This window comes from Amblyraja radiata, chromosome 17 (assembly GCF_010909765.2).
Source record: "Amblyraja radiata isolate CabotCenter1 chromosome 17, sAmbRad1.1.pri, whole genome shotgun sequence".
NCBI classification, from domain to species: Eukaryota; Metazoa; Chordata; class Chondrichthyes; order Rajiformes; family Rajidae; genus Amblyraja; species Amblyraja radiata.
This window is the reverse complement of record NC_045972.1, coordinates 28,291,410-28,319,102: the sequence shown is the minus strand read 5'-3', so window position 1 is coordinate 28,319,102 and position 27,693 is coordinate 28,291,410. Positions and strand designations below refer to the sequence as shown.

The 27,693-nt window shown below is 50.5% G+C and overlaps 1 protein-coding gene across 1 annotated transcript in view; it reads right to left on the bottom strand.

The window, feature by feature from the left end:
- The window catches only part of pepd (peptidase D), a 73,045-nt gene that overhangs the window by 2,794 nt on the left and 42,558 nt on the right, over positions 1 to 27,693 (bottom strand). Inside the window, exons 9-14 of the mRNA XM_033035924.1 lie at positions 25,068 to 25,114; positions 17,191 to 17,259; positions 16,175 to 16,252; positions 12,827 to 12,975; positions 1,913 to 2,097; positions 161 to 352 (exon numbers count right to left, since the gene is read on the bottom strand). Of these exons, the coding sequence (XP_032891815.1) occupies positions 161 to 352; positions 1,913 to 2,097; positions 12,827 to 12,975; positions 16,175 to 16,252; positions 17,191 to 17,259; positions 25,068 to 25,114 (720 nt within the window). The remainder of the gene's footprint in view (positions 1 to 160; positions 353 to 1,912; positions 2,098 to 12,826; positions 12,976 to 16,174; positions 16,253 to 17,190; positions 17,260 to 25,067; positions 25,115 to 27,693) is intronic.

Sequence of the window (27,693 nt, the reverse complement as noted above, 5' to 3'; positions counted from 1 at the left end):
GAGACAGAATAATGCTCCATCCTGGCCTAAGATTACAATTATTTCCTATGGCCTGAAACACCATGTGACCGTCCCAGTTGGTAAGGTGCTGCCATTATAGGACGAAGGGCCAAGTGGCCTTGTGCTCTGCGCCAGGGAGCACCCACTAGACAGTACTCACCCCTCCAAAGCCACGGAAGCGGGTCAGGACGTCAGCCTTGAAGAAGCAGGCTTGGGCCGGGTCGGACAGAGCTTGGTCCAACACGTGGTCGATGAAGTAGATACCCGGCTCAATGGTCAGCACCATGCCCGCCAGCAGGTGGCGCGCGGTCCGGAGGCTGCGGAGCCCGGGCTCATCGATTCGCTCCACACCCTGGAACACAAGGTAGACCCATGAGGACCCGAGGGGGCAGAGCCAGCAGCTGCCCAACCCCAGGGATCTTGGGGGCTCCGCCCCCTCCCGCAGGCAGGGGACCTGGGGACCAGCTGATGGGAACACAGCCTTCAGCTGAAGTTGGCCAGAAGACAGAACCACAAATTGGTCAAAGAAAAGGCACAGGGGGAGATTTGGGGGGGGGGGGGGGGGGGGCTGCAGACGAGGGCCTGGTCCCCAGATCTTGCATAGAGATGATTTACAGCTCACAAAGGTCTTGGATTTAATGTGGCAACTATCCAGCTAGAACTCAGCCTCAGACATGAACTGCAACTCCTCACTGACCCTCAATGGGTTGCTGAGACAGCAAGGGCTACTTCACAGGAACCATGAGGGAGTATGGGGAGGGAGAGCGAGTCACATGAGGAGGGAAAGCAAGAACAGGGTGGGGAGAAGGGTTGTTGGGGCTAAGTGTTGGCCTTTACGGCTTCATATTCAAATCCTGAGATAAAAGTTTATTGCAGATGTCCAGGGCATTGAGAACACCAGACCTGGCGTGTACTATACAGGTCCACTCCACTGACCAGAGCATGGACTGGCCACAGCGGGAGTGCAGGGAAGACTCCAGGGATGGTGGCTTTGCTGAATCAGGAGAGATTGGGGAGGCTGGGACTGAGCTTAGAAGAAATCAATGTCAGGAATTTTCAAAATTCCACATCGACAGGCCAGATGCAAGGAAAACGATTATTCTGGCTGAGGGGCTTTGAAGCAGGAAGCACGCTGTTTGAATCAGAGAGGGTGCTTGGGACTGGGCTAAGTTCATTCCTCTGAGGTGGAGAATCTTTGTGGAGTTCTTTACTGCAGAGGGCCATGGGGGCTCTGTCACTAAAGTGGATTGAACTGTGGGAACCGAGAGCTGAGAATGATGATGGGACATCCTGATCGGAGGCCCTCGGTCCTTCAGGAGGGCCCAAGTCTCTGTTCCCACCCAGGTGGCGGCAGTGACAGGACTGCGTGTGTGGTGCTGCATGGGGTGAAGGGACTGCGTGTGTGGTGCCGGTGGATGAAGGGACTGCGTGTGTGGTGCCGGTGGGTGAAGGGACTGCGTGTGTGAAGGGACTGCCTGTGTGTTGCGTGTGTGGTGAGGGGACTGCATGTGGTGCCGGTGGGTGAAGGGACTGCGTGTGTGAAGGGACTGCCTGTGTGCTACGTGTGTGGTGCCGGTGGGTGAAGGGACTGCGTGCGTGCTGTGTGTGGTGAAGCTACTGCGTGTGTGGTGAAGGGACTGCCTGTGTGTTGCGTGTGTGGTGAAGGGACTGCTGAGCCCCGTCCGAGATCACCAGCTGTCTCCTGGTTCAGCATCCAACATCTCCCTGGGACAGTGCCCGATGGGTTGTGATGCAAACACAGGCTGGCCAGCTCTTGGCCCTGGTGGACACAGAAAGCACGGGCCGCAGCAGAGAGCTCCAGAGGGAAGGTCAGAGTGTGCAGAGTCCACACCTCCTGGACAGTGGCTCTGACGGGGTTAACACAGGACAGCAGGAAATGCTAAGTGCTGACCTCTGGGTAGCCGCCAACATCGTGCACGTCACAGCCCAGGAGATGGCCCAGTCCGTGAGGCATGAACACTGCTCCCAGATGAACCTTCATCATCTCATCCACGCTGCCCTGCAGAATGCCGATCCTCGCCAGCTCCTCCAGCTGCACTCGCTCAGCCAACCGATGCATGTCTGGCCACGCCACCCCTGTCACAGAGCAGGACACAGAGTCACAGCAGACATCAACCACCTGGTCACCCATCTCAGCACAGGGTGCAATCACAGCACAGATACCACACTGCCCAGCCAGGCCAGTCCTGTCCTAGCACTGGGCAGAGTCCGACAGACCCAGCCTTTACAGTCTCCTCACAACCCAAGGAACATCCCGGTGAATCTCCATATATATATATAAAAGAATTTAATTGTTCCGCTTCGGGACATTGGATAATAAAACACTCTACTCTCTTGCACCCTCTCCAGTGCTCTCACATCCTATACCTTGGTGACCATGAGCACAATCAGTACTCCAGCTGACGTCTGACCAAGGGTTTATATAGTTGATGAAGCATCACTTTCTTACTTCTGCATTCAGCACCCCAACTACTGAAGGCCAGTATCTCGCATGTATGTTATCTACCTGCCTTGCGACCTTCAAGAATCAGTAGGCTTGTATTCGGAGGTCCCTCCATACCTCGATGTTGCCTCAGGCCTGACCATTCGTGGTGTTTGTCCTAGCCTCATCAGTTCAAGCGTAATGCATGAGGTTTAGGAAATTAACTTGGTGACAAGTTGACCAAGTCAGGTCCATCACCAGTGCAGACCAGGGGATCAGCGACAGTCACTCATGGCTCTTGTCCAACATTCGGCAGCTGCCACCAACAATCGTGGTAGCAGAGGCAACCGGGGAACCGGGCCAGGTCTGTGAGTCGGTACGCTGGGAAGTCCATTCCGACTCAGCCTGCCGATGGAGGCAGGGCTCACAGAGACAGACCGTGACTGCACCAGGCAGGCGAAGGCAAGGCTGGCAGGATGATGGGACCTGGGATGACGAGAGATTTTGAGGCTCTGTCAGGAAAATGGGGGCACGTTAAGAACATGCAGTTGATATAAAGCAATTCCCTTGAGGAGTATCAGGAATGTAGGGGAACACTTACGTAGGAAATCAGAGGGTTAAATTGGAATACGAGATATCCTTAGCAGGTAAGGCAAGAGATTCTATAAGCCTTTTAACAGCATGAAAGTAACTAGGGAGAGTGCAAGTCCATTAAGATTAGTGTGGGCATCTATATGAACAATGATACAGTGGTAAGTTACTAACGTCAGGTTCGATCCTGACTACGGATGCTGAGTTTGCACGTTCTCCCCAGTGACTACATGGGTTTTCTCCAGGTGCTCCGGTTTCCTTCCACACTCCAAAAATGTACAGAATTCTAGGTTTATTGGGTTCTGTAAATTGTCCCCGGTGTGTAGGATAGTGCTAGTCGGCATTGACTGTGGGCCAAAGGGTCTGTATCTTTAAAGGCTAATGTGTGGAGCCACTGGAAATGGGTGCGGTCTTAACTGGATACTTCCTGTCTGTGGAGAAGGTCATGGAAGCTAGGAAATTCTGGGAAGAGAATAATCATGGGCTGGAAGCCTCTATTTCTGATAGCATAAGCTTGGGCTACTTTCCCTGGAGCAAAGGAGGCTGAGAGATGATCTTAGAGAGACATGTAAAATCTTGAGTGGTCAGTTTTCTTTTCCCAGTTAGATGAATCAAGAACTAGAGGGCATAGATTTAGATGTGAAGGGAAAGATTTAATAGGAACCTAGGGGTGGGGGGCAACTTTTTCACAAAGAAGGTGGTGCATATGGAATGAGCAGCCAGAGGAGGTATTTGAGGCAGGTACTATTAACAACATTTAAAATACATTTGGACAGGTAGATGGATAGGAAAGGTTTAAAGGGATGTGGGTCAAACAGGAGCAGATGGGACTAGCTCAGGATAATAATAATAATAATAATAATAATAATGGATGGGATTTATATAGCGCCTTTCTAATACTCAAGGCGCTTAATACTCAAGGCGCTTGATAGTACCGTTGTCAGCATGGAGTTGGGCTGAAGAGCACGTTTCCAGTGGGTGTTCAGACTGAGGCATAGTTTGAGTGTGTGAGCATCCATCCCACACCCAGCCGTCTCTCTCAGAGCCCGTACGGGAACAAATCTGTCGAGTGTGCATGGCGCCAGCACAGACACACATCACTGTCAAACATGTAAATATTTACTGGCGTAGGCTGCTCTGGCTGGAGAAGATTCCTAGAAACAGCAGGCCTCGGGTCAATAAACAGCTAACGCCAGACAAGACTGGGAGAGAAGCAAGCTGGAGTCTTGGAACCCCTCATTGCAGAGGGAAAAGCGTGCAAAGCTGCAGTGAGGCGGGAGGGGGAGCATCGCAGGTGGAGTGCGGGAGGTTGGGAGAGAAAGATAGAAAATGGATGCGGAAAGAAAGCGATCGGGGGGAAGAGAGGGATCGGGGGGGGGGGGGGGAGAAAGGGGGGGGGGCACGACAGAGCAGGAAGAGGGTGGGAGGGGGAGGTTCTGGAACCTTCTTCCAGAAGGTTCAGACTCCAGGGATCAGAGGTGTGTCGGCAAACTGACCCCAAAGCTGGGTTGGTGATGGGAGTCAGAGCGTAATGTTGGAGGCTGTTTCTCTGACTGGAAACCAGCACCACAGGGATCGGTGCTGCAACGTTTGTTGTTTGTCATTTATATAAATGACTTGGATGAGAATGTAGGGATATCATTAGTAAGTCTGCAGATAAAACGAGTTTGTAGATAGTGAAGAAGGTTGTCCAAGGACACAGCAGGACATAGATCAGTTGGAAAGTTGGGCGGACTAGTGGCAGGTGGAATTTAATCCCAACAACTGAAATGTAATGCACTTGGGGAAGGGAAATTCTGGTCAGAAGGAGAGGCCCCGCTGGGGAAAGGAAGCGAGAGATACTGCCGAGGCCAGTGTTGGAGGAACACACATTGGGGTCGAAGAGGGACGGTGTACTTGGGGTTTGGCATAGAGTACGGCATCAGTGGCAACACTTTGCTTCTGAAAGTGTGCCGAACTACTGCCACAGACTTCAAAGGTTAACGGTGCGTTGCTGGAGAAGGAATGCTTGTAATGCAAACCTCCTCCACTGCCCCTGGCTGGGCTATCACTGACAGTGAGCCAGAGCTGTCATAACAGAAGCACAAGAGACGTGGCAACGTAAAACATGTACAGGAAGAGGCAAGGTTCTCATCGGCTGGTCCAGCTGAGTGTGGTTGGGGTCTGTCCCACACTGCTCCCCCATCACACCTGAAACCTCCCCCCCACCCCACGCCTACCCACTAACAAATCAGTACAGCACAGGAAATGGCCCTTCGGCCCACAATGTCCGTGCTGAACACGATGCCAAGTTAGACTAACCTCAGCTTGCAAGTGTTTATCCCTCCATTCCCTCACATCCACTTGTCTATCTAAGCATCATAAGCACCACTATCGTACCTGCCTGCACCACCACCCCCAGCATCACTCCTCACTATTCCCAGTCAGCAGCCAGTGGGCATCAGACCAACACTCAATTCCAAGGGGTTTGGGAATCACAGCAAACAGTGTGTAGAGGTGAGGAAGGGCAGTCACGTGTCCAGTTGTCACCCACTACAGGAGGATCCGGAGATCCAGTGGATTCAGAACAGTGAACATTCACCGATTGCACTCGAGATTACTGTCTGCAGTGCGAATCACTTCAACTGTTATAAAACCTCAAGATAACAGATACAGCTTTATAGGACTTTGGTTAGACCACATTAGAAGTATTACGTGCAGTTCTAGCCGCCCCATTACGGGAGAAGGTGCCGAGGAGGTTGACCAGAATGGTGCCTGGATTAGAGGTTATTAGCTATCAGGCGATGTTGGACAAACTTGGAACGTCAGAGGATGAAGGGAGACTTTTTTAATTATGAGAGGCATAAATAGGGTAGACAGTCAGAACCTTTTCCCCAGGGTAGCAATGTCAAACCTAGAGGGCATACATTTAAGGTGTGAGGGTGAAAATGTAAAATGTGGGCAGCAGTGCAGCGGGTCAGGATGGAGAGGGGCGGGCGGCACTGCAGCGTCCCAGGTCTGTGAGGGGAGTGACACAGTGCAACGGTCAACAGCTGCTGCCTAGTCACTGTGAGCAGGTGGACATCCAGGTCACCAGCGGCCTCTGCGACTGGAACAAGCTGGGCAGCTCCAGCGTTATGCACACAAGCCTCCCTATCCATCAGCACAGGTCAACATCACCAGATCAGGGCAAACACATACCCTGCACCAGTACAAACCAGAGCTCGGCTCCCCGTCACACAGGAGGATGAACCCTCTCACTGCTCCAGCTCGCACCACCAGCAGCATAGAGATGAACAGCACTGAAATAGGTCATTCGACCCAGCTCGTCCATGTCAACCAAGTTGGCATACGGACCTAGTTCCATTTGCCTGCATTTGACCCATATCCCTCTAAACCTATCCATATCCATCCTATCCAGTCTGAAGAAGGGCTTCGCCCCGAAACATTGCCTATTTCCTTCGCTCCATGGATGCTGCGTCACCCGCTGAGTTTCTCCAGCATTTTTGTCTACCTTCGATTTTTCCAGCATCTGCAGTTCCTTCTTACACAACTATCAATACATCTGTCTTAATGTATTTTAAAGATCGTGACTGTATCCGCTTCTACAGCTTCCTCTGGCAGCTCGTTCAACAGATTATCCTCGGTGAAAGGATTGCCCCTCTTAAATCTCTAGTAAGCCCGTGCCCTCTAGTTTTAGCACAATCGCCACACTCTTTATTCTTTCACTGGATGTGATGTGGCTGCCAGTGCTGACGGTATCTGTCCGTCTCTGATTGTCCCCAGCTGAGGTGGTGTGAAGACACAACCACCTTGCTGAGCTGGTCAGATGGACCAGAGAGTTCCTCCCTGAACAGGAGAGAACAGTGGGCTTTCATGACAATCTGGTGACTTTGAGGTCTCTGGATCAATGGCCCAAAACCCGAGCCTCCTGTCCAGTAACTTAATCCATCTGCCCCTGCGCTACTTCCTCTCAGTCGCTCGCACTCACCAGGGCAGAGCATTCTAAAATTAGAAGGCTTACGGTGAGAGGGGGAAATTTTACTAAGCTGTCTGAGGAAGCTGCAGAGGTGCACACAATTCTGACCTTCAGAAGACATTTGGCAAGTTATCGCGAAAGCAAGGGTTGAGAAGGATATGGGTCAAATGCAGGCAAAAGGGGCTAGTCCAGAATGCCAATGGTCGGCATGGCCAAGGTGGGCCCAAGAGCCTGTTCCCATGTGCTATGACTACTTCTGGAGATATATCTCCACTGGGCGACGGGGATTTCCCCAAGTTCAACACTGAAGGTGGCCGACAGCAAGATGATGGCAGCCCTCGAGGCTGCTGTTGGACACCTCAACCTAATGTCTACCGTAGAGGTGGACAGGAGCAAGGACAGGCACAGACAGCTGTATCGAGCAACTCCAGCCCACAAACGTGTGCCGCTTTAATTCAGCTGTTCCTTGGACTGGGACGGATGAGAGGCAGCCCTCACTGAAACCGCAAGGACAATGGCCCCGAGACCAGTTGCCTCAGGCTCGCCTGACCCAGCAGCTTCTCAGTGGCTGCAGACACGCGGCTAGTGTTTCGCTGACCTGAGAAATCAGCATCTACTCTGTGTCTGGAACGTGAAACCGAAAATACAATTCTCGTGGAAAGAATAAACTAAAATTAACTTAACAGGAACTAAGTTTAAACAATCTCACAGACAAGTTGGTCCGTGGCACCTACATTTCCCAGCAGTTCCACTCTGCAATAAGGGGATCCAAGTAGCAGTCTGGAGAAAGGTCCAGACCCAAAACGTCATCTGTCCATTGCCTCACAGTTGCTGCCCGACCCACTGAGCTCCTCCAGCACTGTGTGTTTTACCCCAACCAGAAGGTCATTTAAAAATGATTTTCTTCTTGCAGAGGGTGGTGAAACTGTAACTCTCTCCCCATCAATTGGCGGAAGCTGAACCTTTAGAAGTATTTAAAGTGGAGTTGGATTTATATTTGAGAGATGTGGAATCTGGCAGGCGGGGTGATGAGGTTAGCAAAGATCAGCAATAACCACACTGAACGGGGACAGGCTTGAGGGGCCGATTGGCCTACTACCTTCTCTAGTGCTCCCTTATTGACAATTTTTACAGTTCCTTTGTTAATTAAATCTGCTTTCACACCCTTTTCAATAGTGCACCATTTGGACTCCAGAAGTGACCCAAACCCTCAAGAGTTCAGTTCCCACAGCTTCAGTTTAGCAAGCTGACATCAGCCACCTCTGGTCACGGGTAAATCCCCTTCACAAAAACCGCCCCTGGTGTCATGGGGCACAGTGTGGCTGCTGCCACTGTGTTCAGAGCGCGGTGGGTCGGAACAGAGAGCAACTCATGCCATTTTACTCATCCCCGACACACACACACCCCATCCCCGGCACACACCACCCCATCCCCGGCACACACACACACCCCATCCCCGGCACACACCACCCCATCCCCGGCATACACCACCCCATCCCCGGCACACACACACCCCATCCCCGGCACACACCACCCCATCCCCGACATACACCACCCCATCCCACACACCCCATCCCCGGCACACACCACCCCATCCCCGGCATACACCACCCCATCCCCGGCACACACACACCCCATCCCCGGCATACACCACCCCATCCCCGGCACACACACACCCCATCCCCGGCACACACACACCCCATCCCCGGCATACACCACCCCATCCCCGACACACACACACCCCATCCCCGGCACACACCACCCCATCCCCGGCACACACACCACCCCATCCCCGGCACACACACCCCATCCCCGGCACACACCACCCCATCCCCGACACACACACACCCCATCCCCGGCACACACCACCCCATCCCCGGCACACACAACCCATCCCCGGCACACACCACCCCATCCCCGGCACACACACCACCCCATCCCCGGCACACACACCACCCCATCCCCGGCACACACACCACCCCATCCCCGGCACACATACCACCCCATCCCCGGCACACACACCACCCCATCCCCGGCACACACACCCCATCCCCGGCATACACCACCCCATCCCCGACACACACACACCCCATCCCCGACACACACCACCCCATCCCCGGCACACACACCGCCCCATCCCCGGCACACACACACCCCATCCCCGACACACACACCCCATCCTCGGCACACACACACACACCCCATCCCCGACACACACACCCCATCCCCGACACACACACACCCCATCCCCGGCACACACACACACCCCATCCCCGGCACACACCCCGCTCCATCCCCGACACACACACCACCCCATCCCCGGCACACACACACACCCCATCCCCGGCACACACCCCGCTCCATCCCCGGCACACACACACCCCGCTCCATCCCCGACACACACACCACCCCATCCCCGGCACACACACACACCCCATCCTCGGCACACACCCCGCTCCATCCCCGGCACACACACCACCCCATCCCCGGCACACACCCCGCTCCATCCCCGGCACACACACCGCCCCATCCCCGGCACACACACACACCCCATCCCCGGCACACACACCACCCCATCCCCGGCACACACACACACCCCATCCCCGGCACACACCCCGCTCCATCCCCGGCACACACACCACCCCATCCCCGGCACACACACCGCCCCATCCCCGGCACACTTCGCCCCGCCCCACCATAGGACGCCCCCTCCCCGGCACATGCCACCCCCACCCCAACACCCATCACCCCCTCCTGCTGCTCCCTCCTCCACTCCCACATGCAGGCACAAAGAGCTCAGGCTTGGGGGCCTTGAACTAATTCCTCAGACAAACACACTACCTCAGCAAGCATGATCTTCTATCCACTGTGTCTTTGATTGTAATCACAACATAAGTTTAGCATTAATGTGGTTACCTGGCATTACTGTTATTAATTTATTGCATTATTGATTATTGTATATTTATCTATGTATAGTGCATTTACAAACGTGTTTACAGGGAAAGTAAGGATTTCATCGTTCCGTTGTCGGTACATGTTATAATTAAACGCTGGACACAGGCAGAAGGGCCACAGGAGGAATGAACTCTGCAACCTCAGATTCTCCGATCCGTCAACTCTTGTCCTTCCGATTTTCACCAAAGACACAAGCTAATCGGGAAAAGAGTTTGAGGGGAGTTGGAGAAAGTTTGTTGGGGGCTGCTAGGTGATGGAGGCGGTACCTGCGGCCACAGTTCTAGCCCCTGGACGAGGCGAGTCCTGTGGGGCCGGGAGCAGGGGCAGCCCGAGGCTGCTCCCTCTCTGCTCAGCAGCCACTTGGTAAAGGTACTGGTTTATTATCGTCACCTGTACAGAGATACAGGGGGAAACTTTGTTCGAGTGCTATCCAGTCAAATCATACTATTCTTTTTCTCCAGAGATGCTGTCTGAACCGCTGAGTTGTTCCAGCTCCAGCTCCAGCTGAGTTGCACCAGCTTACAAATCATAATACACACAAGTACAATCAAGCCATGCACAAGTACAACAGGTGGTGCAAAGACAAAAACACTTGAGTGCACCATTTGGACTCCAGAAGTGACCCAAACCCTCAAGAGTTCAGTTCCCACAGCTTCAGTTTAGCAAGCTGACATCGGCCACCTCTGGTCACGGGTAAATCCCCTTCACAAAAACCGCCCCTGGTGTCATGGGGCACAGTGTGGCTGCTGCCACTGTGTTCAGAGCGCGGTGGGTCGGAACAGAGAGCAACTCATGCCATTTTACTCATCCCCGACACACACACACCCCATCCCCGGCACACACCACCCCATCCCCGGCACACACCACCCCATCCCCGGCACACACCACCCCATCCCCGGCACACACCACCCCATCCCCGGCACACACCACCCCATCCCCGGCACACACACCACCCCATCCCCGGCACACACACCACCCCATCCCCGGCACACACACCACCCCATCCCCGGCACACACACCACCCCATCCCTGGCACACACACCACCCCATCCCCGGCACACACACCCCATCCCCGACACACACACCCCATCCCCGACACACACACCCCATCCCCGACACACACCTCCCCATCCCCGACACACACCACCCCATCCCCGACACACACCACCCCATCCCCGACACACACACACCCCATCCCCGGCACACACACCCCATCCCCGACACACACCGCCCCATCCCCGACACACACCACCCCATCCCCGACACACACCACCCCATCCACGGCACACACACCCCATCCCCGGCACACACACCCCATCCCCGACACACACACCCCATCCCCGACACACACACACCCCATCCCCGACACACACACACCCCATCCCCGACACACACACACCCCATCCCCGACACACACACACCCCATCCCCGACACACACACACCCCATCCCCGACACACACCACCCCATCCCCGACACACACACCCCATCCCCGGCACACACCGCCCCATCCCCGACACACACACACCCCATCCCCGACACACACACACCCCATCCCCGACACACACACCCCATCCCCGGCACACACCGCCCCATCCCCGGCACACACACCGCCCCATCCCCGGCACACACACACCCCATCCTCGGCACACACACACCCCATCCTCGGCACACACACACCCCATCCCCGACACACACACACACACACACACCCCATCCCCGACACACACACACCCCATCCCCGGCACACACACACACCCCATCCCCGGCACACACCCCGCTCCATCCCCGGCACACACACCACCCCATCCCCGGCACACACCCCGCTCCATCCCCGGCACACACACCACCCCATCCCCGGCACACACACACCCCATCCCCGGCACACACACCACCCCATCCCCGGCACACACACCGCCCCATCCCCGGCACACTTCGCCCCGCCCCACCATAGGACGCCCCCTCCCCGGCACATGCCACCCCCACCCCAACACCCATCACCCCCTCCTGCTGCTCCCTCCTCCACTCCCACATGCAGGCACAAAGAGCTCAGGCTTGGGGGCCTTGAACTAATTCCTCAGACAAACACACTACCTCAGCAAGCATGATCTTCTATCCACTGTGTCTTTGATTGTAATCACAACATAAGTTTAGCATTAATGTGGTTACCTGGCATTACTGTTATTAATTTATTGCATTATTGATTATTGTATATTTATCTATGTATAGTGCATTTACAAACGTGTTTACAGGGAAAGTAAGGATTTCATCGTTCCGTTGTCGGTACATGTTATAATTAAACGCTGGACACAGGCAGAAGGGCCACAGGAGGAATGAACTCTGCAACCTCAGATTCTCCGATCCGTCAACTCTTGTCCTTCCGATTTTCACCAAAGACACAAGCTAATCGGGAAAAGAGTTTGAGGGGAGTTGGAGAAAGTTTGTTGGGGGCTGCTAGGTGATGGAGGCGGTACCTGCGGCCACAGTTCTAGCCCCTGGACGAGGCGAGTCCTGTGGGGCCGGGAGCAGGGGCAGCCCGAGGCTGCTCCCTCTCTGCTCAGCAGCCACTTGGTAAAGGTACTGGTTTATTATCGTCACCTGTACAGAGATACAGGGGGAAACTTTGTTCGAGTGCTATCCAGTCAAATCATACTATTCTTTTTCTCCAGAGATGCTGTCTGAACCGCTGAGTTGTTCCAGCTCCAGCTCCAGCTGAGTTGCACCAGCTTACAAATCATAATACACACAAGTACAATCAAGCCATGCACAAGTACAACAGGTGGTGCAAAGACAAAAACACTTGAGTGTCAAATAGTGTTAGTGCTGTAGTGTTACGGTTAGAGCACTGCGGGTGTTGAGGGGGAAGGGGAGGAATCATACCTGGTCTAATTGCGCTCATCACTGCCCGCGAAGCTTTCAGGACGGCTTTATAAACATCTCGCTGGTCAGGGGTGAACCTGCCGTTGGCTGGAAATGAGCAGGTGATGTCCGAGGCATAGCAGTAGTATTCGCCACCCATGTCGAAGAGGCTGCAATGACAAATTCACAACACTGTCACAGGATTCGTAACAGTCCCCGCATTGGCCTGCGGCCTTCACAATCCAAGCACACACTGGTACCTCGAACACTGAAGGGTGTGCACAGTGAAGCCCTCTCTGCAGCATCCCATTCGACACTCCCAGCATTGCTTGTCGCACCTGCATGTTTACTTTCAGATACCGATATACGACCCAGGTCTCTTTGTGCATTGTCCAATCTAACACATTCCTGTTCATCTCAGCAAAGCAGACAACCTCACATCCACCTGAATGTTGCCTGGATTAGGGAGTATTAGCTGTAAGGAGGTTGGACAAACTTAGATTGCTTTCTCTGGAACGCCGAAGGTTGAGGGGAAATATGATGGATATAAATAAAAATTAAGGGCATAGACAGGGTCAGAATCTGTTCCCCAGGATAGAAATGTCAAAGACTAGAGGGCATAGATTTAAGATAAGAGGGACAAAGTTTAAAAGGGATAGGTTTATTTTTAAAAGGGAAAGTTTATTTTTTACACAGCGTAGTTGGTACTGGAACGCACTACTAGGGATGGTGGTGAAGGCAGATACGAGAGTGGTGTTTAAGAGTCTTTTTGAAAGGCACGTGGATATGGACAGAATTAACGATTATGGATTACCTGCAGGCAGAGATTAGTTTAACTGGGCATCATGTTGGGCACAGACACTGTGGGCCGAAGGGCCTGTTCTGTGATCTCTGCTGATAGCTCCTGTGTTGCTGGAACACCATGAGCAGGCTGCATTGTTGGAGTGTGGGAAGATCCGGGGAGAGGCAGGGCTCTGCGGCGAGCTCGGGCTGCAAGGGTTTATGTTGCAAACTTGCTTCTGGTGTCAGATTCTGAGAATCAACTGGGAACTGGTGCGCTGCCAAACATGGTCACCTCGCCCCTCTCCTTCGCTGAAGGCACTGATTCGTGCTGGGGCAGGAGACGAGTTATTCCCTGGAAACAGTGAGCCAAACTACAGTGCAGATATTCCCTGCAGTTATTTATACCGAGAGTCACAGGCAGACACTCCCGCTCAATCCTTAGCCAGTGGAAGTGTTGGGAGCTCACCGGCTGGCTGGGAGAAGGGAGATGTGAGGGGGACAGGGGAGAGGCAGAGACAAAGGCCAGTGGGACAGAGGTGAAGCGTGGGTGATGGGGATGTTGATGAGAAGGCTTCAGATTAAAATGCGAGATATAGGGGCATGGGTTTAATTAGTCCCTGTGAGGTTGTCCATTTGGTGAGATGAATAGGAAGGTTTTAGATATGGAAAACGTTAATGCACAGAGTCCTGGTTGTACATTGACATTTAAAAACAAGCATGCAGGTACAGCAAGCAGTGTCGGGAGTGTTGGATGGGGCAACTCAAACGCCCTGGAATAAATTAGACTACAGAGAGTGGTGGACACTGCCTGACCTCCCAACTATTGGAGGGATCTACAGGAGGTGCTGCCTAAGAAGGCAGCCAATATCATCAAAAAACCCACACCACCCTGGCCATGCTCTTATCTCGCTGCTACCATCAGGAAAAACCATAACCTCCAGGCTCAAGAATAACTTCTTCCCTACAACCATCAATCTCTTGAACACCACACAACACTAACCACAGCAATTATGATCTTTGATGGATTGTGTGTTTCGTTGCACTATGGACTTTGGGTTTGCACTATTATGGTTACCTAGTATTACAGTTATTAATTTATTGTATTATTATAATTTTATCTGTGTTATTGTTTACAGGCCTGTTAAGCAGCAGCAAGTAAGAATGTCATTGTTGGGTCGCCAGTAGGTATGATAATTAACCACTTGGGCAGACACCACTGCCTCTCCTGCAGCCCACCATTGCCACCCTGTGGCAGCAGGAGCAAGCAGCAACCACCATTAGACAATGGACACACACCAGCCTGCTCATAATACTTCACAAGTCAGCATCAGTGGCCAGAGGCTTTCACCGACGGCTTCAACAAGATAGTTCTGGGAGGGTCTCTGTCTTCGAGGAGGAAAGGAGGGCAGTAGTGTGGGTTAGGAGCTCTGAGCCACAGACACAGCCAAGGCAAGTGAGTAAAGTTAGCGATGTACAAGTGTCTGAACCCAGAGGGCAACGAGCTCCATGCCGGCACCGACCAAAACTTTACAACTTCATACAACTTTGGTTTGGCCACATTTGTGCAGTTCTGGCCTCCCCATTCAGGAAGGATGTACTATAGCTACTATAATAATATTTAAAAGACATTTGGATAGGTACATGGATAGGAAAGGGTTGCAGGGATATGGGCCTAACACAGGCAGGTGGGTCTAGCGGGGGTACCCTTGCCAGCATGGGCAAGTTGGACCAAAGGGCCTGCTTCCATGATATACGACTCTTTGAATATGTGAAGACTTTTGAGCGGGTGTAGAATAGATTTATCAGATGCTCCCTGGATTAGAGGGCATTAGCTGTAAGGAGAGTCATATAGCTGTAAAAGCATGAAATCAGGCCCTTCATCCAAACTTGTCCATGCTGACAAAGATGCCCCATCTACCCACGTCCCATTTGTCCACCTTTAGCCTACATCCTCTAAATTGTTCCTATCTATGTGCCTGTTCAAATATTTTAAATACTGTAATAGTACCTGTCTCAACTAGTTCCTCTGGCAGGTCGTTCCACATACCAGTCACTCTTGTGTGAAAAAATTGCCCCTTAGTTTCCTTTTAAATCATTCCCCTCTCAAACTTTGTCCTCTGATTCATGATTCCCCTATTCTGGGTAAAAGACTCTGCACGTTCAACCTATCTATTCCCCTCATGATCTTATACATCTCTATAAGATCATCCCTCACCTTCCTGCGCTCCAAGGAATAAAGTCCCAACCTGCCCAGCCACTCCCTGTAGCTCAGGCCCTCGAGTCATGGCAACATCCTCATAAATCTTCTTTACCATGGATGGACAAACTTGGATTATTTTTTCTGGAACATTGGATGGCGAGTGGACCTGATAAAAGTATACAAAGTTATGAGAGGCATAGATGGGGCCGACTGCCAATCTTTCTCCCAGGATGGAGGTGTCGAAGACTGTAATAAACCCACAGCATGTTGTGCTTTGGTCCTCTACCTTCCTCAGCCACCTGTTCAGCTGCTGGCCAATTGAGCAGAAAGAATGCCCTTTGATACTTGGCGAATGAACCACAAACAAGAAAGAGAACAACTCTTACCACATGTCTCCATCGCAGACGGTCTTGTTGTTCGGAGAGCCAGCATGTCCATAGTGCAGGACAGAGGAGTTCACCCCACTGTAAGACAGGACAACGAGTGTGATCAAGGGAGTGACTGCGAGCAGAGAAAACCATGATCAGGTGATGGTTGGTGTTGCTCAGGACCCAGGAGAACTCCCATCAGCTGTGTGATCATGCACATTCACCCAGGGAACAGACAGGTCCAGCAGACTATTGATAGATTGAAACAACGTGGAAACTGGCCCTTCAACCCACTGAGTCCACGCCGACCATCGATCACCTGTTCACACTAGTTCTATGTTATCCCACTTTCCCATCCACTCCGTACGCATCAGCAGCAATTTACAGGGGCCAATAAACCGACAAACCCGCACACCTTTCGGATGTGGGAGGAAACCGGAGCACCATGTGGAAATCCGCGAGGACACAGGGAGAACGTGCAAACTCCACATAGTCGTATTCCTCATGCCCCGCAGGTGGCTGCACTGAAGCCAAATCTCCTGAGCCAGTGGCAATCGCTTTACCCTCCAAGTGTCAGACACTGAACCCCTGCTTGTGGCAGCCTGCAGTGCACACAGTGACAGCTACCATTCCCATGTTCCAGCTTCCCAGTCAGCTGGTTACTGAACTATCTAACAGGCTGCTTTTTTACCGCTCTTCAATACAAGCTCACAACAACGAGTCAAAACTTTGTTGCAGAAAGTTTAAACGGATAGTTTAATAAATCTTAAAATAAAAACTTTAAACTTTGTATGACACCAGAGTAGCACCTGGTGGCGCTAGAGAACCACAAAAGTGGTGATGCTCCCTCGCCACCTCCTCCCACAGCACAGCTCTCCCCGTTACCCCCTGCCTTGCTGTGGCGTTCCCTCCCTTGCATCCCCCTCACACGGCTCCATCCCTTGCCGTCCCCTCCCACAGTACTCTTCCCGTATGAGCAGAGATTGCAGGCACTGACAAAGGGGCCGAGCTGTACGCTCTGGTCAGACACTTACCTGCCACAGATGCAGGTGTAGGACGTGTGGCGCATTCCTCCTCGAGTGTAGCAGTAGTGCTGGAACAGGCTACAGGAAACAAAACAGACCATCAGTGCTCAGTACTCCAGGCAGAACCCCACCAGAATCCATGGGCTCTGGGTCACAGGACAGGGGGCTGAGGGCTGCAGGGCGGGGGAGTGTAGGTCACAGGGCAGGGGGCAGAGGCTGACTCTGCTTCTACTCCTGTTGCAGAAAGACTACTGAGTTGGTGAACAGCCCCGATTACAAAACCTGCACTGCACGAGCCACATCACTCTTAATCACTTGGACACAATGTAAACTAAAAGGGCGGAACGGTGGTGCAGCCGGTAGAGCTGCAGCCTCACAGTGCCAGAGACCCGGGCTCGATCCTGACCTCCGGTGCTGTCTGTGTGTGGAGTGTGTATGTTCTCCCTGTGACTGCGTGGGTTTTCTCTGGTTGCTCCGGTTTCCTCCCACCTGCCATAGACATGCAGGTTTGTAGGTTAATCAGCCTCCATAAATTGTCCCTAGTGCGTTGGGAGTGGATGACATAGAACTAGTGTGAACAGGTGATCGATGGTTAGCGTGGACAAATCTAAACTCTAAAAATAATTTCTAAAAGGTAATTAGGAGAGAAGAATTAAAGTTCAGGGCAAAGCCAGCCAGAAACAAAGAATGGAGTTGTGCAGATAATTTAACAAGACTTCACAAAGGGAGTGCTGATTATCTGGGGAACTGGCAAGGTGATAGCAGTTGAATTAAAAGGGATATTCTGCACCTGTCACTGTAGTCGAGGATGCAAGAAGCAGCTGTGAACAGGAATAGGTGGGAGGAAGTCACAGAGCAGGCTGTGGAAGCTGCAAGCTGACACCTCCTGGGTCCTGAGACTCACCATCCCAGGGTCTTAATGGGAGATGCCCTTACGATGTCGGCTCTTTGAGTTCATTGCCCAAAGGTCCCCAGAGTTGGGGAAGGTTCCAATGGACAGGAAAATAGCAAATACCATTCCTTTATTCATGAAAGGAAAAGAGACAAACAGAGCTGGGAGCCAAAGACTGAACAACTGAGGGAACATATTAAATCTATTATTTAAGGTCATAAAAGGATACTTTAACCAAAAAAAAATCAATGTAATCAAGCAGTCAGAAAGGGGTAATTGTTTGATCAGTTCAATGGAGTCTGTGCAAGTAGATAAGGGGACTGGTAGACCGAGCCATACAGCATGGAAACAGGCCATTCGGCCCAACTCATCCATGCTGACCAAGATTCTCATGTTCCAGAAGGCATTTGATAAGTTGCTGCATTAATAGGTTAGTGCAGAAACTGAGTTCTCCTGGACAGGCCTATTACTAGCTGAGCTGCCCCCCCCACCCACCTCCTGCCTGTTACTGCCTCCGACGCTCCAAAGAAGGAAGTCCCAGTCTATCCAACCTCACCCTATAACACGAGCCCAGGTAACATCCTGCTGCACTCTTCTGCACCCTTTCCAAATTAATGACATCCTTACTATAGCCGAGTGGCCGACCACACAGCTTCCAAGTGTGGTCTCGCCAACCTTCTCTAACGCAGAATCTTGAACATGAATGGGAGAGAGACAGAGAAATAACTTGGGAAGCGGAGGGATGATATGAGGGAGGACAAGAGGAGGGGGGGTGTAGTTGAGGAAAGATGGGAAGTGCTGAGAAGCAGTGAGGATATTTTGGACAGGAAAGAGTAGAAAGGGGAGAAGGGAGCAAAGTGAAAGAGAAGGCATTTTGTAAGGTCTCAGCGCTTAATACAGATAATCAGTCACTGTAATATGGGAAATGTAAAAGGATCGAGAAAGGGGTGAAATGATAACGCACCAACTCTGAACTAAAAGAGCCTCTGATATTGCCAGCGGGGGCGGGGGGGAATTATCCTGTTAGAGCTGAGGTTGGTTGGCAGCATGGCTCAGTGCAGGAGTAATTAATCCCACAGGGACCAATTGTTCAGGTTACCATTATCCACACTGATCTGAAGCAGGGGCTCGGACATGGCACAGAGCCTGTTGCTCCAATCCCCAAACCCCATGCCAAGCGCTCTCAGAACCTTTCCAGTCACTCTCAATCACCACTTCCGCTCCTCGATTAGTCCCCAGGCACTATGATAACCTCCACACTCATCTCAATCTTCAAAAGCTTCTGCAAAATTGAGTGGAAAATAATGCAACCACTATATTCAAACTATTTTAAAAAAAGAAAAAAATTCACGAGCTGGATTCCTATAAAATATCCACAGGTAAATAGAGCACTGGGAACTGTCTTCCCAGTACCCCACCACCTCCGCCCACGTCATTGGGTCAGAGAGCAGCACAGCATGGAAACTGGCCCTTCGGCCCACCTTGTCCATACTGGCCAAGTTGCCATGCATTTGGCCTATATCCCTGTAAACCCTTCCTATCTATCGATCTGTCAAATGCCTTTGTAAAGTTGTAATTGTATCCACTTCGATACCTTCCTCTGGCAGCTCATTCCAGTTAAAATGTTGCCCCCAAGGTCCTTCTTAAATATCTCCCCACTCAATTTAAGCCTATGTCCTCTAGTTTTAGGATCCTGTACACTGGAAACATTCACTTTATCCATGCCCCTCATGATCTTGCACACCTCAATAAGATCCCCTCAGCCTCCTATGCTCCAAAGAAAGAAGTGCCAGCCTATCCAACCTCTCCCTATGACTCAAACAACTGACTGGCAACGGAGACTGCATTGTTGGAGACTTCCTTGGCTGCAGGTTTCATGATCTTAGTCCACACGAGAACTTCGCTCAGCAATGTGGACATCACCATTTCTGGAAGATCCGTCATTTTGGACACTGCACAGTCAGATAGGGACACCGCTCAGAAACAGGCGCTTCACCCACCTGGCTCTCTCCGACCATGAACCGTCCACATTGGTCTTTTATACTCCACACGTTCCCCTTGACGCCCCGCAGTTTCCACCCGGTGCCTACACACTGGAGGCAACGCACAGCGGCCAGTTAGCCCATTGAGCCGCACACCATGGGGACACGAGAGGAAATCGGAGCAGCCAGAACCACCCAAGGGAACCCACGCAGTTACGGGGGAACGTGCAAACTCCACACAGACAGTGCTGGAGGTCAGGATTTAACCTGGGTCCCTGACGCTGTGAGGCAGCTGCTTTGCCTGCTGCGCCACGGCGCAGCTCTCTCGAGGACGGGGTTGTCACTCAACGATCTCTCCTGCCCTGGTGCATTGGACGGGGGAGATACCTGGCAGAGGAGCCATCTGTCCAAGCAGAGACAGACCTTCACCTCACCATGGCAACTGTCAGACAGGCGGCAAGCCCATAGCGCACAGCCATAAAGGGGGAACACGTAGATAGAGTGTTAAAAAAGCCACATGATATGTTTGCCTTCGTTGGTCGTGGCATCTAGTTCAAAAGTCAGGAAGTTTTGATGCAGCTTTATAAGACTTTGGTTAGGCCACATTTGGAATATTGTGTGCAGTTCCAGTCGCCCTATTATAGAAAGGTTGTGGATGCTTTGGAGAGGGTGCAGAGGAGATTTACCAGAATGCTGACTGGAGTAGAGGATATTAATTACAAGGTTGTAGTTGAACAGAAGGTTGAGGTCGAACAAACTTGGTTTGCTTTTTCTGGAATGTCGCTGGTTGATGGGAGACCTGATCCAAGTATATACAATTAAGGGAGGCATAGATTGGGTAGACCGTCAGAATCCTTTTCCTAGTGTAGAAATGTCAAAGTTCAGAGGGCATATATTTAAGGTGAGAGTCCCTTATGCTGCCAGAGGTGGTGATGGAAGCAGATCCAGTAGTAGCATTGTGAGTCAGGGAACGGAGTATAGTCACGTACAGGCAGAGGAGATTTATTTAACTTGGCATCATATTTGGCACATACATTATTTTTTGTTCTAATAACTGCTGGGCATTCCCCACTGGGCTTGCCAAGCTCGCCCACGTACTCTGTGCTCCTATGTAGTTGAAAGTCACTGCTTTTGTACGATGGTAGTCCAGCTAAACCGGTTCCCCTGATCATTCTGCGATTGTTCTAACATCACGTAGACCATCATGGGCAAGTCAAAGAATTGCTTCAGACACAGAGTGAAGCTCCCTCCACACCTTCCCACCATTCACTCCCAGGGCAGGTACAGAGAGAAGCTCCCTCTACACTGTCCCATCACACAAACCCCGAGTTAGCCACAGAATAAAACACCTCTCACCTTGTCCCTTCACACGCTGCCAGGGTGATGGAGATGGTTTGAACCGGCAGGAGTGCAGCTGGAGCAGTTAGGACTGACAGAAAGGGAGAGGAGGCACGAAGGGCAGTCTCATTGTTCCTTGCTCCCATTCCTTACACTCTCCTTGTATGGTGACCATTGTCGTACATCAGCGCACCCTCACTCTCCGGACAACTCAATCAATGCTGATTAACACTGAACATGAACTTCAAACCCTCTCAAACGAGAATCAAACAAGAGTGATGCAAAGACAGCCTGTGCAGATGGATCTACAGCAAAGACGACCAAACACTAACTCAGTCTGAAGACGGGTCCTGCCCCAAAATGTCAGAACATATCCCAGAACACGTTCCCCAGCGATGCTGCCTGACCCACTGAGTTACCCTCGCACTCTGTTTCTCTTTTGGTATAGACACAAGATTCCGTAGATGCTGGAATCGTGAACTAATGAGAGTGCAGGAGGAACTCAGCGGGTCAGGCAGTATCTATGGAGGGAACGGACAGACGACATTTAGAGTCTGGAGCCTTCGTCAGTGAATACATTTGTCAATGCACCCCGATTCCCGTGTAAGGGAAGTTGTTACAGGAGGCGTTACTGCACACAGAGCCTGTTTATCCAGCAGGGCAAAGGTTTAAAACCTCACACAAATATAATTATTTCAACTAAGACGCAGTCTCGGAATTCTTCCTTCCCCGTACACAAAACGATCTGATGGAGAACAATTCAAGCGGCTAATTTACAATGAATTAGATATCAGGTAATGAAAGGAAGTCAATCATTTGAAAAAAATCCAATTCTGGCATCCATAACAATGAGCAAAGTTTGATTAATTAGGTTGTGTTTAGCTCAGTGTGGTTAATGTGTTCAATTAACCCTCTTCATCTGTCAACAGAATTCTTACAGATGCACAGGAGACTGCAGATGCTAGAATCTTGAGCAAAACACAAAGTGCTGGAGGAACTCAGCGGGTCAACCAGCATCTGTGGAGGGAATGGTCAGACAAAGTTTTGGGTCAGGAACCTTCAGACTGATGGGAGTGGGGAGGCAGGGGGAAGAATGCTGAAAAAGAGAGGTAGGTGGCTGCAGGCCAGTGGAGTGATCGGCAGGTGGGTGGAGTAAGTGATAAAGGCCGCTGGTGAAAATGAGACAAAAGAGTATCAGATATGGAAAGAGAAGTGAAATGTAAAGCCAGTTGAAGGGAAGTGGGAGGGACAAGAGGGGGGTTAAAATTAAATATGGGACACGGGGATGGGAGAGGAGCGTATGAAGGAGATGAAAGGAGCAGTGGTGACCAAGGTGGTGGGTAATGGTATGCACACTAGTTCCAAAATCTAACAGCTCCAAAATTCATCTTTCATTTTACTTCCATTGAAACAAAGCATGTGAGGCAGCACCTGTGGAGAAAGAAGCACACTTGATAGCTTTATTGACTAAGGTGAATTTTCTCTCTCTCTCCACCAATGCTGCCGACCCATGAATATCTCCGACATTCCCAGCTTGATGTTGGAATCTCAGCAGCTGTGGCTCTTTGCTTTTGGATTCTATTTACATGTTTGTTTTACACTGCAGTAAACAGGCAGTAGGATTTGAACCCATGTATTATAGATACTGCAAATAACTAACAAAGACCGCAACATTAAAGGCAGAGTTACAATCGTGGATCCCTTCAGGCAATCTCTTATCTCGCTGCACTCCAGTCCCAAACCAGGTCAACTCCAGTGCCTTGTCTTTGTACCCACATCAACACAGGAGGCCATTTGGCCCAGTGCTAGTTTTTGGGTATGCAATCGCATTAATTTAAAGATTGTTGGTGGCAGGGTAAATATTGGCCAAGACCTCAACGAAGGTCTCCGCTTTCCAATGAATGGACAATGATCTCCTTCACCCACCAGCTGAGGAAGACCATGAGGTATCATTTAGAACATAGAACGGAACCGCACAGGAACAGGCCCTTCAGCCCACAATGTCCATGCAAACATGATGTCAAGTTAAACTAATCTCTATCTGCACATGATAATATCCCTCACTATCCATGTGCCTTGCTAAAAGCTTCTTAAACACCACTATCTGCCTCTACCACTGCCCCCAGACCCAGAGGCACGTTCAAGGCACCCACTAGTTTCTGTAAATAAAAAATCTTGTTCCGCACATCACCTTTAAACTTAGACCCCAAGATCCATACTACCGTCTCTTCCCACACACCTTCCTGACCTATAAAGGAATGCCAGCATTTTTGGTTTCTCTCCGAGATAGACATGATTTCAGTTTAATGTTTCATCTGAAAGAAAAGACAGAGGCACCCAGAAAGGAAAATGAGAAAGACAGATCGACTTTCTCGTATGCTTGATGAAACTCATGGCTCAGTGTTAATCCCAGTCAGCAGTGAGAGTGCAGTCTGACCTTTGCCGTGAAAAAGGCCGGTGACATAACTAACGGTTACACCATCACTGCTCCTCATGGAGTCCTGCCTATCTCCAGCAAGGCAACTATGCAATGATCCTATCTGCACTGCCCTTAAATTAACAAATAATTAATGAACAATTGAATCACATCTGTGGGAACAAGCAGTACAAAGAACAACATTAGGAAATTATGCTGGCATAAGACTTGAGTACTAGTGAAAGAGTTGGAAGTATTTGAGTTTGACTTGACTGTATTTGTGTATAGCATTATCTGATTTGATTGGATAGCTTGCAAAACAAAGCTTTTCACTGTATTTTGGTAAAGCTAAATCTAAAGACAGACACACATAGACTGTGTAGTGTCCACGTTCTCTTGGAAGGGCAAGGGCATACAGTGATCACACATTCAATCATGCAACTAGTGGGGCTCAGTCCTCAGTGCACGATATGAGAAACGGGCGGTACCATGGTGCAGCGGTAGAGTTACTGCCTTACAGCGCCAGACACCCAGCTTTGATCCTGACTACGGGTGCTGTCTGTATGGAGTTTGTACCTTCTCCCTGTAACCTGCGTGGGTTTTCTCCAGGGGCTCCGGTTTCCTACCACACTCCAAAGACGTACAGGTTTGTAGGTTGATTGGCTTCGTAAAAATAGATAATTGACGCTAATGTGTGTAGGAGTGTTACTGTGTGGGGATCGCTGGTCGGCACGGACTCGGTGGGCCGAAGGGCCTGTTTCCGCCCTGTATCTCTAAAGTAAAATGAACTAAAAACCTTGTATTTATATTTTAATCTGCAGGATCTAGTAATGAATTTATTCCGAACTATCCCACTGTCATTCTCAGTGACCTGCACAGACAACAAAGTCCCATCAACACTCAGTAGATCAATAGACGAGGGATAACAAGGTGGGCCGAAGGGCCAGTTTCCTTGCTGTATAACTCCAGGTCCGCATTGCAACCAGCTCTCACTGGTACATCACGTTTCAATGACAAGGTCTGTGCATCGGGTAATTAGCGCTGCCAGCCACTGGGTAATTTTGAATCAGTAGTTTACGGCAAAGTGGAGATGGGCATTAATAACTGGTCCCCAGCTAACAGCAGGCCGTACAAAACCAGATGACGGGAGCAAAACAAAGATCTTTCAACCACTAGCTCAGGGAATTCTAACTGTAGTCTCAGGCTGGGCACGTAAAGATGATTTAATGTGCTGAAAACAGAAGTAAGAGGCTCTGACCTTTCCAGCTCGTATTCCTTCATTCCCACTCGTACTGCCTTCATCACCTGGGAGATCGAGGAAGAAAATAAAACAAGTGTAAATCAGTGTTTCCCACAGAACTTCACAGCAGCTCTGCATTAAAGCGAGACTTTAACGAGATTATGAGGGTCTGTCTTCGGCCTTACTTTAGTGGTTTAAAGTGGTTTTCATACATCTGCTGTCAATCACCACCAACACCAGTGTCCAGAGCCATCAATAAACTTTCTTTAAGAGCAAGCGCAGGGGATTCAGCCCATTATATAACTCTCAGGAAACCCTGAGATAGTCCGAGGTTAATAAATTACTCTGCAAAGTTGCACGTGCAAATACTACTAGTGCTGCACGTAGCAAGATGGCAGACCAAGGAGAAGGGCTGGAAAATCTGCAGCAGGGTGAAGGTTGTTCTTTTACCATCAGCACTGCAGGAGATTTATTGAACACCTGAGACTAGGCAGAAAGAACGAGGTTCCTGCACTGCTTAATTCAGATCAATCTCAAACACAAAGACCCAAATCCACCTTCAATAATTTTAAAGTCAGTCGTGATAATACACATCTTTCCCTGAAAGACTCAATATTGACCGAGAGAGGTGATCTTTAGTTTTAGTAAGCTGCTGCTTGAAAGGATTGGAGAATCATGGAGTCCTACAGCACAGAAACAGGCCCTTCAGCCCAACTTATCCATGCCAACCAAGTTGGTAGATTGGCCTTGTACCATTTGCCTGCATTTGGCTCATTTCCCTGGAAACCTTTCCTGTCCATATATATGTTCAAGTCTTTTAAAAATCATAATTGTATTAATTCTATAGCTTTCTCTATACCGCTCATTCCAGATACAAACTAAGAGTAAAAAAAGTTGCCTTTTAAAATGTATTCCCCTCACCTTAAGCCTCTAGTTGTTGAATCCTCTACCCTGGGAAAAAGGCTGAGTGTTCATTTTATCCATGCCCCTCATAATCTTGTAGATCTGAATAAAGTCACCTCTCAGCCTCCTGCGCTCCAAAGAAATACGTCCCTGCCTATCCAACTTCTCCCTATAACTGAAGCCCAAGCATCATCCTGGTCTTTCCTACACCCATCCCAACTTAATGACACCCTTCCTGTAGCTGTGTGACACACTGTATCATTCACATGAATAACTCTGTAACTCATCTCCGCCTAACGCCATGGCTCCATATTTCTCCATACGGTACATTGCAAACTCCAGATTTTTGGTCATAAGTTCCAGTTGGCCCCAGTATCCACAGCCTTCTAGTAGAAACATTCCACCAGCCAGTGTTGAGAAGATCCTTTCGTGGTCACCGTGGGAGCACCACTGAGTTGCCGGACTGTGCTGTGTTTAGTGTGAAACAGGACCTTGAGCCCACTGAAACCATGCCAACCTTCAAACACTCATTCACACCAGTTCGATGCTATCTCACTTTCTTAACCACTCCCTACACACCAGGGACAGTTTTCAGAGGCCGATTAACCTACAAATCCACACGTCTTTTCGATGTTGGAGGAAATAGGAGCACGCAGAAGAAATCCACGCGGTCACGAGGAGAACGTGCAAACTCCACAAAGACAGCACCTGTGATCAGAATCTCACTGGCACTACGAGGCACCAGCTGTGCCACTGTGCTGCCCATTATCCAGCAGCACCAGCCAACCCCCGGCTGAATGGCAGGCAGCTTCATAGAATATTGATGGCCCAATAATGGTTGTGGCGCGCACAGCACAGTAGTGCATCAGGCTGGCTCCAAGTGTTGATACACCACACAGCAGCAGACTCTGCTCCATGCTGCAGATGGTGAGCTACACCCTCCCACACAAGGTGCAACAGCTCCTCCCTTGGGTCCACACAGACAGCATAGCCGATGTCTCCACCCCCACTTGACAGTGTTGATGGACGAGTTCTGCAGGGACCTCTGCCACTCGCCGTCAGCAGACAGCTTGCGATAACCCGCACAGCCCCTCAAGAGGGAGGGACCAGTTTATTCTGCGAAGAATTGCATTTTTCTCCTGACGGGTTTGCCTAAATAATTTATAAGATGTTTATTAAGTTTCAAAAAAATAACCCCTCATCTCAAGGACCAGTGGGCACAGACTGAGCCCATTCCAACTGTGGTTTCCCTCTCACCCGAAGGCTATGCCCTCTAGTTTTAGATTTTTCTACCCTGGAAAAAGACTGAGCATTCACTTTATCCAAGCCCCAAGTGATCCTGTACACTTCATCGACGCAAAGAGAGACTCAGACATTCAGCACAATGCAATTAAATCAACAGGACACTCTAGGGAGTGTGAGGCTGTGCAGTGTAGAGTTTAGCTTTGGTTAGGCTGCATTAGGAAATATAGCATGCCATTTTGGTCACCTTATTATAGGAAGGATGCAGAGGTTTTGAAGAGCTGTGCTTTTTCGATTAGAGAATATTAGCTGTAAGGAAAGATTGGGGAAACTTTGATTGTTTTCTCTGGAGTTCGATTATTCCTTGATTCTAAGAACAAATGGAACAGATTCCAGAGTGCTGCTGGAAGGAGTGTGATGGAGGATAGGAGGAGGATTGGTCGGGGGCGAGTGGCAATTGTGGTAACCTCACCAATGAAACTCATGATGGATTTATTTG